The sequence below is a fragment of the Oncorhynchus keta genome, chromosome 10 (assembly GCF_023373465.1).
Source record: "Oncorhynchus keta strain PuntledgeMale-10-30-2019 chromosome 10, Oket_V2, whole genome shotgun sequence".
Taxonomy (NCBI): Eukaryota; Metazoa; Chordata; class Actinopteri; order Salmoniformes; family Salmonidae; genus Oncorhynchus; species Oncorhynchus keta.
Window position 1 is genome coordinate 20,154,156 of NC_068430.1, and position 14,652 is coordinate 20,168,807.

At 42.7% G+C, this 14,652-nt stretch overlaps 1 protein-coding gene across 9 annotated transcripts in view; it reads left to right on the plus strand.

Moving 5' to 3' along the window:
• The window catches only part of LOC118389636 (forkhead box protein P1-B), a 245,979-nt gene extending 232,155 nt beyond the window's left edge, over positions 1 to 13,824 (plus strand). For 8 of the 9 annotated variants that reach the window (XM_052526631.1, XM_052526629.1, XM_052526632.1 and 5 more), the window contains 7 exons: positions 1,099 to 1,309; positions 1,454 to 1,530; positions 2,262 to 2,363; positions 4,610 to 4,731; positions 5,539 to 5,608; positions 5,832 to 5,998; positions 9,097 to 13,824. In XM_052526631.1, the coding sequence (XP_052382591.1) occupies positions 1,099 to 1,309; positions 1,454 to 1,530; positions 2,262 to 2,363; positions 4,610 to 4,731; positions 5,539 to 5,608; positions 5,832 to 5,998; positions 9,097 to 9,235 (888 nt within the window). In that variant the 3' untranslated portion in view covers positions 9,236 to 13,824. The remainder of the gene's footprint in view (positions 1 to 1,098; positions 1,310 to 1,453; positions 1,531 to 2,261; positions 2,364 to 4,609; positions 4,732 to 5,538; positions 5,609 to 5,831; positions 5,999 to 9,096) is intronic. The other variant, XM_052526635.1, reaches the window with a different exon arrangement.
• The last annotated feature ends 828 nt before the right edge of the window (positions 13,825 to 14,652 follow it).

Genomic DNA, 14,652 nt, shown 5'->3' on the forward strand with positions numbered 1-14,652 from the left:
AATTTGTTAGCAAAGTCCGCAAATGATTGTCAAAGAGGTGACGCCTCCTGCCCACTCTCTCTCTCTGTTTTTTCCTCCCCTCTTTCCTCGCAGACTGAAGTGGTGTTTAATTTGGAAACTGGCCTCCTTCGGGCAAATTAGCAATTATAACAATTTTGTGGGAATATGTATATGTGTCATTAGTATTCTTGCAAATTAATAACTGGAGCAAAGGGTCAGGCTAGAATTTTCCACTTGACTGCTGCTCCACTGTGGAGGCAGTGTTTGGAAGCAGACACATCTGCTGGAAGCCATGGTATACCTTTGGAGCACTTGGCTTAATTAGTTTACCTTGTAGACATTATTACTAATATCTCTCCCCACTCCCTTTTCACACCCCACCCCTCGAAAGAACAGCAAACCCTCTCTCTCCCCCTTCTACAAAATATTCCGGAGCCATTTTGCGCCAGCCAGCGTAGCCCTGATGATGGGGTCATTTAGATACAGCATTTAATCATCACATCACCTCCATAAGCATCTCCTAATTAGAGTCCTTACAATACAATTTCAGCTTGTAATTAGCCCAGATTGTCTGCTTCCTCTACGTGGCTTATTAGTGGTTGCTCAGCGGGAGGTGAGAATCTCACTGTCATTTGTCAGGGCTGTTAGTGCCGCCCATCTCCCCTCACCCTTGCCAGTCGCCCATCCCCGGGGAGGGGAGGGGGTTGGTTGAAGTGTGTGGGTGTGATCTGCCAGCAGATCAAACAAAGGGAGGCAAACAGAGAGCAGGAAGCTGAGCCGTTAGGGAAGGAGGAGGAGAGGAGAGAGATCCATGAGGAGGAGGTGAAAGAAGTGAAGGATGGAGCAGGAGGCTGAGCCGTTAGGGAAGGAGGAGGAGAGGAGAGAGATCCATGAGGAGGAGGTGAAAGAAGTGAAGGATGGAGAAGGAGGTGGAAAGAGAATGAACAGGACGTTTAGCAAACGTTCACGGATCATCCTCAGGGTGGCCCATAATTAAAGCTGTGATCAGCCTAGCCAATGAGGCGTCTTGAGACACTGGATAATTAACAAGCTCTTGTCTGTCTGTCTGTGTTGTGTTTTGTTTACTCTCTCTCCCAGCTCAACCTGGTGTCCAGCGTCACCCTGTCCAAGACAGCCCCCCATGAGGCCTCACCCCCCCTGAGCCTGCCCCAGACCCCCACCACCCCCACGGCCCCCCTGACGCCCCTGTCCCAGGCCCACTCCGTCATCACCCCCAACAGCCTCCACCACAGTGTGGGCCCCATGCGCCGACGTTACTCTGATAAGTACAACATGCCAATCTCCCCAGGTACTGGACCCATATAGCCCCCCCACATACACATACAATTTCAATTCTATCAGACTGCAAATGGAAATGTTGTGTCTATAATAGCTACTAACTATGGCTTTTGTCTATGTCCGTCTGTATGTTGTGGTTGCTACCCTTGTACAGATATTGTCCAGAACAAAGAGTTCTACATGAATGCTGAAGTCAGACCTCCCTTCACGTATGCCTCGTTAATACGCCAGGTAAGGATCCTCTGCTCGGCTGGCTCCGATCTGCTCTGGGCTGGTAACTTGTAATGCATTTAATCTGTCACTTAAAGGAATAGGGCCTTTAATCTGCTTCAGTGGCTTCCGTCGTTAACAGGGCACGCAGCAGATAAATATTCAGCCAAGACACAAACTGCTTATTTTTTCTCTATGCCTCCTTGTTAAATTTCAAATACAATTTAGACGTGCAGCGGAAGATTAACCATCTGCAAATGAGTGGAAGAATGCGCTCGGGACAGCCATATATAACAATTACTTTTGATTAAGCATTACAGTGAATGTGATTATGAAATTCATTTCACACAACAGTAGGGATGAACCTGAACCTGTTCTAAGATGGCCAGTCAATTATCGGCCGGCTCGCAGTAATCTGTGATCTCAGGAATTAATCTGAGCCTGGCGTAATTGCTGGCCTGTAATCTGCCTGAGAAATGTTTTCGCTTCCCTCCATTTACACTGCCAAAATAAATATATTCAAATTGCAAAATTTGAATGGGAACCAGACAGTGTTCCATAAACAAAGCAAGAGGGTACAGAGCGTGCACAAAATCACACAGACAGACCATGTTGTCTGTGTTCTTTCAGGAGAGCACAGACAACCTGCATGCCACTTGTGAATAATGTTTGTTTTTCAGAGGGAACAAAATGTTTGTTTTTCAGAGGGAACAAAATGTTAAATGTTGTTTCTGTCTCTTGGTCTTTTCCAGGGTATCCTTGAATCCCCGGAAAAGCAGCTAACACTAAATGAAATTTACAACTGGTTCACACGAATGTTTGCATATTTCAGGCGCAATGCCGCAACATGGAAGGTAAAATCAGTCTTCACCTTAGACTAATATAAAGGGCAGGGATTGTTGTGTTGATCTTGTGGAATTATACTGAACAAAAATATAAATGCATTGTGCAACTATTTCAAATATTTTACTGAGTTACAGTTCGTATGAGGAAATCAATATTCACAAAACAAAGCAAAGTTATGCTGTTTTTCTTTTCTTGAAGCAAATAGAAACAAATGTTAGCCATCTAAGAGCTAAAGGGCCTGTGTCTGTATAATGTCGTTCTGTGGTCATTTACAATGCATAAGCTATCTTGTTTTTTGTACACAGAACAAAAATATAAATGCAAGATGCAACAATTTAAAAGATTTTACTGAGTTACAGTTAATCTAAAGAAATCAGTCAATTGAAATAAATAAATTAGGGCCTAATGTATGGATTTCACATGACTGGGCAGGGCTGCAACAGGTCATGGGGGGGGGCATAGGCCCACCTACTGGGGAGCCAGGCCCAGCCAATCAGAATAAGTTTGTCCCCACAAAATGGATTTATTACAGACAGAAATACTCCTCAGCACCCCCCTCCCCCAATACCCCCCAGACGATCCCAAAGGTGAAGAAGCCGGGTGTGGAGGTTCTGGGCTGGCGTGGTTGCACGTGGTCTGCAGTTGTGAGGCCGGTTGGACGTACTGCCTAATTCTCTCAAATGACGTTGGGGGCAGTATATGAGAGAAATTAACTGGAAACAGCTTTGGTGCACACTGCTGCAGTCAGCATGCCAATTGCATGCTTAAAACTTGAGACGTCTGTGGCATTGTGTTTTGCGACAAAACTGCACATTTTATAGTGGCCCTTTATTGACCCCAGCACAAGGTACATTTGTGTAATGATAATGCTGTTTAATCAGCTTCTTGATATGCCACACCTGTCAGGTAGATGGATTATCTTGGCAAAGAAGAAATGCTCACTAACAGGGATATAAACAAACATTGAGAGCAATAAAAAAAAAGTTTCAGGGATTCTTTTATTTCAGCTCATGAAACATAGGATCAACAATGTACATGTTGTCTTTATATTTTTGTTCAGTGTAAATGATAGTGAAATATATCAAGTTTAAATGCAATGAATGAGCCTGTATCCAATTCATAACCTTGCCACATGTATTATATCTAAATAGAGCCACTCCTAACACAAACACTGTCCGTTGCCTTGCAGACAAATTATGAGGGAAAATGTTCATTCTTGTAAAAAATCCCCAGCTAATATTTGGAGATGTTTTTGGTGGTGGGTGGCATCGGTTTAACACACCAATGTGCTGCCAGGGACTCCTGGCCGAGACCCTCCCACAGAATTTAAACTGAGAACACCTTATTTATTTTCCACTGGGCCACACACACGCAGGCAGACAAACCCCAGAAAAAAAGAGAGGGCAGACAAAAAGGAGGAGGAGAGAAGGAGTAAGAGAAAAGAGAGTGATGAAGCATTGAAGGCTACCCTCATACGGCAGGGAGGGCCTGTAGTGTAGCGTATCCACAGTGCAGCTGTGAGTGAGACCCCCTAGCCCCTCTCCACGGCTCACTGTCCTCTCTCAGCTCTCTAACTGCCTGTTTCCCCTGCCGCTGACAGCCCGACCATAGGGGCACATTTGAGTTCTAAACAAAAATCCTACACTGTGACACACTCCTGCATATTGGCGTGCATACACACACACAAACACACTAAGGTACTCAGATGACAAGGGGCCAATACATTTACAGAGTTCTAATCTCATGTGTCAGTGATTGGTTAATTTAAAAAAGGTAACCTTCATACTCAATGGTCTCATGAAAAAGCTTATAATGTAAGCCAACAGCTAAAGCTTTTGGAAATGTGTCTTCTTCCTTATTGTTAAATTGTAGGTAAAGTCATAACTGAAACTAGCAAGCATAACAGACTGGTTTATTTGATCAAGGTCTTTGTTCAGTCTGGGTTTTTGTTATCAAGGTCTTGGTGACTCTTCTCAAATGGCTCATCATAACTTAAGGCTCTGTGAATGATATCTTTAAAGGATGTTGATGAAATGAAACTGTATTGCCATAGTAACTGGAAAATATTTCCACAATCTTTTTCTTGTTTGAAACTTTACTGCCGATAGATCACTGATACTTGAAAAAATGTACAAGGTTCTATCATGTATGTGCCTGTCCAAATGTTTCTTCTCTGAAATGAAATGTTAATGATTAGATGTTTTCATGTGTTGATAGAATTTTTCTCTCCCTTCTTTTTTTAAACCAACTGCAGAATGCAGTCCGGCATAATCTTAGTCTTCACAAATGTTTTGTGCGAGTAGAAAACGTTAAAGGGGCTGTGTGGACAGTGGATGAACTAGAGTTCCAAAAGAGAAGGCCACAAAAGATCACTGGGTAGGTCTGCTATCTCTGGCCGACTCTCGTGTCTGGCTGGTTGTGGATCTATGGGAAGAGGCTGCTCCATCTCATTGTCTGTGTGCCACGATGCCCCCCAAAGTCCCTGCTTGCTTTGGTGTGCAGCATCCCCCATGCTTTCAGTACTCTGCCCCTGGTGTCGCATCATCACCCACATTGGCTTGTACTTGTTTTCATTTTCATTTTGATCCTTACCCTTTCCTCCCTTGTCCCTCTGTCTGTCCCTGTGTCTATCTGTCTGTCTGTCCCTGTGTCTATCTGTCTGTCTGTCCTCTGTGCTGTTGTGTTGTGGTCACTGCATATGCACCTGGCTGCCCTGCTGCTTGTCTCCCACCCAGGGTACCATCCGCACCAACCTTTCCCAGCATAAGTGCTTTGTGAGAGTAGAGGACGAGTTTGGGTCCTTTTGGACTGTTGATGATGAGGAGTTTAAATGCGGCCGCCATATACAGCGAGGCCGGCCTCAGAAATACACAGCTGATGAGAACTTTGATGAGCTCCTAGTACAGTAAGAACGTCTGCCTGGCCCACCCCGCCTCTTGATCCCCAGCTCCTCCCCCCACTACCTGCATGCTCTGCCTCTGTGTTCCCATCATGCCGCTGTGTTTAGCTCTTCCTTTTTACATCATGCTTTTACAAAAACTGCTTCCATCAACTTGTCTTGTCTTCCTTACAATGAAAACAATTAATTTAAATGAGTCAGTGCGTTTTCATTGTGTGATACAATTACCAGCATTTTATCAAATGAATTACGAGCATTTTCTAAACTAAAGTTGTTGTCTGCAGAAGTCCAGCCTTAGTGAAGAACATCCAGACCAGCTTGGGCTATGGTCCGGCTCTCTCTGCAGCCTTCCAGGTAAATATGAATACTGTCTCAGTATCAAGCTCTATTTACCTTGTACCAATTCACTGTGAGGGGAAAGAAAGGCAGGAAATAATAAACATAACACTGTCTCCACCTCCGACTCCTGGTCACTCTTACTTGTTTTTGAATGTAGTGTTGGTGGGATGGAGGGAAGCAGAAATGTGCTGACAGTTCTCTTCCGTTTCACTGTTTTAACACTGTGCATGCTTTTCAGGCTTCAATGGCAGAAAACAATATACCTCTATACACCACTGCTTCCATTGGAAGTCCCACCCTCAACTCCCTGGCGAATGCCATCCGAGAGGAGATGATTGGAGCGATGGACCATGGAAACAGCAACGGCAGTGACAGCAGCCCAGGACGGTCTCCCTTGCCAGCTATGTGAGTGGCTCCTTACTTTCTATTTACAGTATCTGTTTAAGCCTGAAGGGAAGGAAAGCGTTTCAGCTGGTCACTGATTCAAATAGATCCCAAACAGAATGGATTTGATCAAACATTGTTAAAAAAAAAATTGAATTACCCCCTTTTACTCCCCAATTTCAATCTTGTCTCATCGCTGCAACTCCCCAACTGGCTCGGGGGGGCGAAGGTCGAGTCATGCGTCCTCCGAAACATGACCCATCAAACCATGTTTCTTAACACCCGCCCCCTTAACCTGGAAGCCAGCCGCACCAATGTGTCTGAGAAAACACAGTTCAACTGACGACTGGGGTCAGCCTGCAGGCAACCGGCTCGCCACAAGGAGACGCTAGAGCGCGATGAGCTTAGTAAAACCTCCTCGGTCAAACCCTTGCCTTCCTATGGGACTCCCAATCACGGCTGGTTGTGATTAAACCCGGGTCTTTAGTGACACCTCTAGTACTGCGATACAGTACCTTAGACCACTGTGCCACTCGGGATGCCCAAACACATTTTTTGATCTAGCATTTTAATATCACCAAAAATGCCTTAAAATTGGATGTTACATGTAAATAACATATTTAAGGAACATGAAACAATGCTAAATAAAATAAGGATGACATTGGAGCGGTTGAATGAAAGGTCAGAACCGTGACTATGGCTGTAGCCTTCCCTGAAAAAGGAAACTCCAAAGCCAGGCAGGCTGGGAAGAAAAGACTGGAGCCCTCTTGTTATTTCAACACAAAGTTTATAACTCTCCTTTATTACGGTTTAAAAAATTGTCCAACTGTCGGCTGAGTCCCGCCATAATCACCCCTCCAATTAAAAAAAATATATTTACAAAATGCCAGAACACAAAGTGAAAGAGCTGTTGTCTCCTCTACACTGAAACATGAGTTAGAACACATTCAAAACCCTCTCGGTCGTCGAAAGAAAAACAACAAAAAAATCATAATTAGTCTAGAAGAAATAGTCCAAGGTTCCCATGTAGGAAAACTGTGGTCTGCCTGGAAACCGCAGTTCCCTATTCACTTGTTGTATAGCACTGTCTTCTATGTTCTAAGCCTAAAATAATATGGGGCAGGCAGCATAATTTCCAGATGTGGGGCAGACCACCGATGTGCAGCTCTGCTAGATTTAGGGATGGCCCTGTGAAATATCTCAGCTAGAGGGAAATTGTGCCTGAAAACAAAAAGGTGCAGTAATGAGCTTGTGGCAAAATGGAGGAAAGTGCCATCCCTAATCACTGTGAACATAGCTTTGGGCATCGCTCTGGAACAGGAAAGGCAGAGACAGGATGGGTGTGCTGGCCCAAAGGCTGCCTCATCTCTCTCCCTCTCTTTATCTTGAGGCTGATAAAACCCATATACTGAGCTATTTTCACAATGACTGTATGTGGATAAGCTTTATATAAGAACAAAATGCATCAGAGCGTAAAACTTTAGTGCATTCGTGCAAAGCACCATTTCTTCTATCTTCTATGAAGCAACACGCCTTCAAACAAAAGTTCAGGTTTACTTGCTAGCACCTCTATTGCTCTAAAGCCAGCTCCCTCTCTCCTCTCCATTCTCCAAGAGACACACCTCACACAAGCTACAGCATCACTACATCCTCATCCCACACAAACCAAACCTAGCTCATAGACCCAATGTCTCACAGGTCTTCACCTGGCTTACAGACAACTACTGGCTATGGAGTGGTCCAGGCCTTACATGTGTTTACCAGCTGTCTAGCTCAAAGCCCTGCATGGTGTTAGACAGAGTTAGACTTTTACTACAGAGAAGAAACCAGGGCTTTTCTCTTTTACAGGCTGACTATAATCAGGTATCCAGACCCAACCAGCTAATTAGCAGAGTGTGGAGTCAGCATGCAGTTCAATAGCATAATAATAACAATTTCATGTTTGCCCTGCAGCGAGGGATTGAGACCTGAGGCGATGTGACTTGTGAAGTTACTTTGATCTGAAACCAATAGAAAAGCGAACTTTACTTTTTTCCCTGTTTTATAATCACACCTACACTAAATGTGTCAGCTCATTAGCATAGAAATGTCTCCATCAAAATATTTGCATATCACATAAGACATTTGTGGGTAAATAAATTAAATGAGTCTGGGGGGACAGAGAACATGCTTGTCCCTGGTCGCTGTTCAAAATGGGCTCAGCGTCTCCTACTGACGCCGTAGAGCACGGGGTTGGCACTACAGGTTAGAATGGGAAATATCCTGCAGCTTCTCATAATGTTTTCATTTTTTCCCTCCTCTCTGCACTAGTCGGGCCTCCTTCCCGTGCCCTTTATTCCTGCGGTGTTTCTGTAATGAGAAATTTGGCAGATCTCGTAGAGCCCCCTTTGCCCAGGCAGTGGGCTGGGTTCATGTTTTGCCTTGTTTACAACTGACAGCGTTATTATTCTCTTAAGGGCTCTCTTTCTTATCACAGTGTTGTGTTGAGCTCGCCTTTCTGCTCTGCTCTCGCGCCTTCCTGCCAGCGCTTTTCTTCCATTATTGACACTTGGTGAAAATATGCATTAATTTTGGAGTTTAAAGCATGTATAGCGGTGTCTGGTCGCTGTGTTTGCTTGAAGTTGATTAATGATAGAAGCCGGCTCGGGGTCGTCCTCTGGAGACCCGCCTCGCAGGTTGTGCATGTTAACGAGTAGGAAGAGGAACACACAGCGCTCGCTGTCACTGATCTACCGCCACCAGGAAGCTGACAACAGCCCACTCTCTCCCTCCGCAGAGTCCATTCTCCTCTCTCCCCGTCGCACATTGTTAATCTTCCTCATTTATCAGTTCTAAGTGAATACCCTGTTGTCGTCTGCTATGAAAATAAAGCCTGCAGGTTTCCTGGGATTGGAATACCTTAAAAGAAGGTGAAGTTATCAACACCAGCCAAGAGAGGCCCATCTCAGAGATTCATTCGAGCCACTCGTTTGTTTTTGTTCCTCCTTTCTCTATTAAATCTGAATCAATACATGTCTGTGATTCTCTTTTGAGGAGGGAATGAAAGGTTCAACAAGGGATTAACCAACTAAAGATAAACTGGAACATCCACTGTCTGTTTGTGTTCTGTTTCCATGCAGGCATCACATTAAAGAGGAACCGCTGGACCCGGAGGACCACGAAGGCCCCCTCTCCCTGGTGACGACGGCCAACCACAGTCCAGATTTCGATCACCACAGAGATTACGATGACGACCAGGGCCACGATGACATGCTGTAAGGTCGGGCCCCCAGGGGCCCCTCCCAGAGACAGAACTAACCTTAGTCATCTGTGAGACGCCACAACGTCACAGATCATACAGATACAAGACTGCAGTCTCAGTCCTCTGATGACAGCTATCAAATGTTTCCAATTGACTTTTAGTGCCATTAAATACATAGTGAAAAACACAAGAAAGAGAATACGTCCCACTTGGGAGTATTTTTGATTTATATCTACTTTTTGGTTTAAGTGAACGAAAATAAGAAAAAATTCATTTCTACTCTACATGCGTTGGATGGACATGTTTGGTACTGGGGATGACTTCTTGGTCAGCATGCTGGCTTCAAATCCAGGATGGACTTGGACTTGCACTGTGCAGCCAGTATGAACTTGGACCTGCACTGTGCAGCCAGTATGGATTTGCATACAGCCCACTCAACCACACTGAGCATGGACTGCAGAGGGGTTCTCTCTCTCACACACACACACAAACACACACACATGCCCATAAACTCAAGAGATATTGAATGACGTTTAATTTACGCTCTGTGTGTGTGTGTGTGTGTGTGTGTGTGTGTGTGTGTGTGTGTGTGTGTGTGTGTGTGTGTGTGTGTGTGTGTGTGTGTGTGTGTGTGTGTGTGTGTGTGTGTGTGTGTGTGTGTGTGTGTGTAGATTTTGTTCATGGTCACTGCCTTCAAAATTTAATTGTTTTGCTTCCATCTAGGGAGGGATGTTTTTTGGTGTGTTTTGAGGGTGAGGGGTTTAAAATATGTATTTTCCATTGTTTGTTGTTGTTGCATTTGATTTCTGTAACTGATCAGACCTCATGCCCATGCTGTGGAGATTCTGTATGGTCAGCACTTAATGATGGATGTTTAGGATTTCCTTTCTTGTTGTTTCCTCTCTTTTTTTAACATGAAGCAGAATGTCAAATACCATGTAGTATTTTTCTGTCATTTGTTCCACATGCTTCAGAATGCCACCCCTCCAACATGTAGTCCATCCTCATCGCATCCCCCCAAGCTCATCAAGTCCATCCTCATCACATCCCCCCAAGCTCATCAAGTCCATCCTCATCACATCCCCCCAAGCTCATCAAGTCCATCCTCATCACATCCCCCCAAGCTCATCAAGTCCATCTTCATTGCATCCCCCCAAGCTCATCAAGTCCATCCACAATGCACTACTCGTAATGAAGGCTCTCTCCACGCATCAATGAAGTTTCATTTAAGATGGGAATGAATGACAGAGAAATCATGCAGGTTATGATTTATCCTCATTCAATGATATTTTAAAACAGCCCTTTAGGGCAGTGCGTTAGCTGCAACCAAATTTCTGATCATTCGCAAGCTCCCAGTTTAAGAAAGAAAATCAAATGTCAGGTGTGTATTACAAAGATAATATTTTAGACCAACTAATTGTGATTCCTGAACACAACTCTCATTGTAGTTCAAACATGTATAGTTTTCCACACTGTAATTTCAGTCATGGAAGGATTGTTTGGCCTTGCTTGAAGATATCAAAGTTAATTTTTTTACCATATGCATGACCAGTTGGCTCTCAAATTTGTTTGTGATTATTAATAATTACACACATCAGATGAAATATTCATGTTCTTAATTTAGGGATAATCCCAAAAATTGGCAATAAGACCTGATCATTGCTTCATTCCAGTATTGGCAGACATGTTATGCCCCCAGAAACCCACACACCACAAGGTAACTGATGATCTGGGTACTGTTTTGGGTCAACATCAGCAGAACCCAATGACTAAGTCAGAGTAGTGATGTAGACCCTGCAATAGGGTGGATGGGATTGATGCTGGGGCTGTGAGGCTGAATACAAGGCTTGATCCTACTGTAGTGTTGGTTTATGATATGGAACAGGCTCATACAAAGACTCACAAACATTACTTTTTAAAGACTGCAACCAACCACTTTGCATTTTTTTATTTATTATTATTTTTTATTTTTTTTGTAACTTTTGTTTTTAGGTGTTGATGTTTCTAAAATCTTGTTCTGTGACGACCAAAGATAAACTACAAAGTAAAAACAATGTTCTCTGTTTCATGCAATAGCGGATAAGGCCAAATATCCTCCATTCTCTCCCATTGGCTGTGAAAGGATCTAAAGATGGAGTATAGTCTCAACTGTGTCAATCCAATAGCACATTGATTAGAGGACGCTCCTCAAGCTGTCTGACTGTCATTAGCTTTAAAGCCAAAGGAGTCTCTTGTTGAGTGCAGTAGCTGCAGGACTTTGCAGTGACCACAACTGAAAGGGAGATGCAGAGTCAGACAAACATTATGACCAAATTAGGGGAACATATTCTTTGGGCCAACGAGAGGAAAAGGCATCGCTCTGTCTATCAGCAGCAGATTGCTGTGCAACCTAGGGGGGTGAAAGGAGATTATGGTCATAATGAGGATGGCAATGATTTCGCAGTAGACAGGAGAGCTTTGTAGAGAACAATGTGAAAAGGATTCTATACTTCAACTGGACCACCCAATGATTAAATATTTTGTTTTATTTTTTATTCTTTATGAATTTGTATCCTTTCCAATGATTGTATGCCACTTTTGAGTGAGTCCTGCTATCTTGACGGGATTCTACTGTTCTTTGTTAACATTGGTAAGGCTTTATGATTGTGTTTAGTTTCTGTCAACGTATTACTTTTTATATTAAAAAACACTCCTGTCAACTAATAAGCTGGGTACAGGGTACTTTATGGCAGTTATTTGAACATTCCACCATGCATTTACTATTACACATGAAAAGGGCAGTCTGTGGTTTTCAGAAAATGTATTTAATATCCATTATCATGCAGCTGTGGGATGGGTCAGTAACAGCCGGACTGGGATCGTGAGAACAACTTGAGCTCATCCAAATCTAGTCTTTTGCTGGTTTGCTTGGTATTGTAAAGGGGGAGATTTGAACATTCTCAGTATGTGTAGCTTGACATTACTAAAGATAACAGCCTGCGAAAACTGTATGCATACCTCAGTTCCAACCTATAGGGAATAATTCAATGAAAAGTGAAAAGAAAACTTTCACCCAGTTGTACTTTGTTCTATGTCTTGCATGTGTAGTCTAAAACTGAAGAGAGAGATTGTTTTTGTAAAAAAAACACCCCAAAAAAGTATATGAATATAAAATTAGACCTTGTTTATCTTGAGGGTCTCACAATCCAAACCTTGGGCCTTTTGTCATTAAGAAATCACCCAGCTTTATTTGATCCCATTTTCCACAATCTATTGACATTTGTTTGGTCATGGGCTTTCCAACAGTCGGGTGTACGTACATGTCAGTATAGCCTTGTCTTTTTCTTGTCATTTTCTTTCCTTGTGTCTTTCAAAGATCAAAAATGCATTTGTGTTACTCTTTTTGCTTTATCACAACGGCTTTGTATGAACTATAAAATAGCTATGAAAACTGCTGTATGTATTGGAATAGCAAACTGTGCTGCAAATGTATTTTACTTAGTAATCCTTGCTTAAAAAGTCATACATGCAGACATCTGTGTGAGATGGGCGGGGCAGGGTTGGGGATTATCCCAGATTTTGGATTTTAAACTGTAAAATAGAAAACAGACTTTTCTCTGTTATCATTGACCTAAGGATTTTGTACAGATTGTTTTCTTCCGTGTGTTAAGCTGTTTTTGATACTTCCTTTTGATGGTCTAACCACTGCCTTCTGTGGCTATAAACATTAGTGCTCGGAGAAATGGCAGACAGGTATATTTCCTCTACAAGACGGAGATATCTTGCATGACTAATTCCAGGGTCACAGAGATGAAAAAGAATGGTTAAGTGGTCAGTAATAATATAAGGGTGTATCAATCTAATGATATTTTATCTGAAACAAATAGGGAAAAGAAGAAAAATATGCAGTGCCAAGATGTAAAGAACATTTGTTAAATGCTTTGTTTTTTCCCCAGAGGAATCCATCCATTCCTACATATATTATCAAAGATGTGTCATCATCATGTTCAGTACATCCTCATTAGGTGAAATACATATGGCTTTTTAGTTGGCCTCTAAATATCTATATCTCAACTGTTTGGAAATGTTTATTTTTGGATCAGTACAAATCAAGCACAGCAGGTAGCCGACTTAAGTGGAGCACAAAGGTTAAAGGCTAAAAGTCGGATGTGAATCGGACTCTGTACTCATCCTATGATATATGTTGATTGTAAAACAAGAAATATCAGTAACCTTATGACTTTGCTGTGCTCTGTGTAGGTGGCATTAGATTTCCCCTCAAGACACTTGCAGCCATGCTAATTTACCACGGTTCCATCAATCATGACCACCCCACTGTCATTCACCACTGTGTTGTACCATCACCCTCTTAACCCATGCTTCTGGAGGAGGGATGGAGGGAGGAGGGATGGAGAGAGGAAGGAGGGTACAGGAGAGCAGCTGTCACAGTGCTTTAATGCAGCAGCTAAGTTAGTTTATTAACTAAAGATCCTGCTCATCACCTCCATCATCAGTCTGTAATCTCCTCATCATTCCTGGTCTGTCTGATGCAGACTATTTTGTTGTACAGTCAGTCTCAGTAACTGACGTAAGCTTTCTAAAAATGCAATAAAATGCTGGTTGTTCATGTTTGTTATCTGAAGTCCTTTCTTACTTGGTTTAAATGGCCGAGATCTGTATACAAAAAGCACTGAAATGATAGTTGCTTTGTCCGTGTGTACCAACGCAGGACGCAGAAAGGACAAAAGGCAACTTGATAATTCATTTATTTACAGAGTCATGTTATCTTGCCATAGCAAGTGGGTACTTTATACTCCAAAAATCTCCTCACAGCGATTCCACCTATACACTGATATTGTAATTTTTCTATTTTTTAAGTGCACAGATACAGGCCTGTTTGTCATCTTCAGCAGGACTTATGAGTCTGTGATGGTGACCATCATCATTTCAGCCTCAACATTAAATTATCTTGTGATTAAAAAGAGCAATTTAGGTAACAGCATTTGATGAGCTATAAATTGTAACTGCATTAAAATTCCAGAAATATTAGCGATATGGATTGATGGGAATGAATGCTGATGACCAAGACTTGCTTTTTAATAATGGAAGCACAGGTCATGTTGGCTACAAAACAGGAGACAGAGATCAAGTCTAAGGACTTTTAATCTTGTGAATCAAGCGATTACAAATAGTTCCATTGAGTCGTTAAAAAGCTTTAGGTGACATAAATTGTTTCTCGCTTAGCTTATTGCTCCTATACATAAGTATATTTAAGCAATAAGGCCCAAGGAGGTGTGGTATATGGCCAGCATACCATGGCTAAGGGCTGTTCCTACGCATTACGCAAAGCGGAGTGCTCTGGACACAGCCCTCAGCAGTGGTATATTGGCTATATATCACAAACCCCGGAAGTGCCTTATTGCTATTATAAACTGGTTACCAACATAATTAGAGC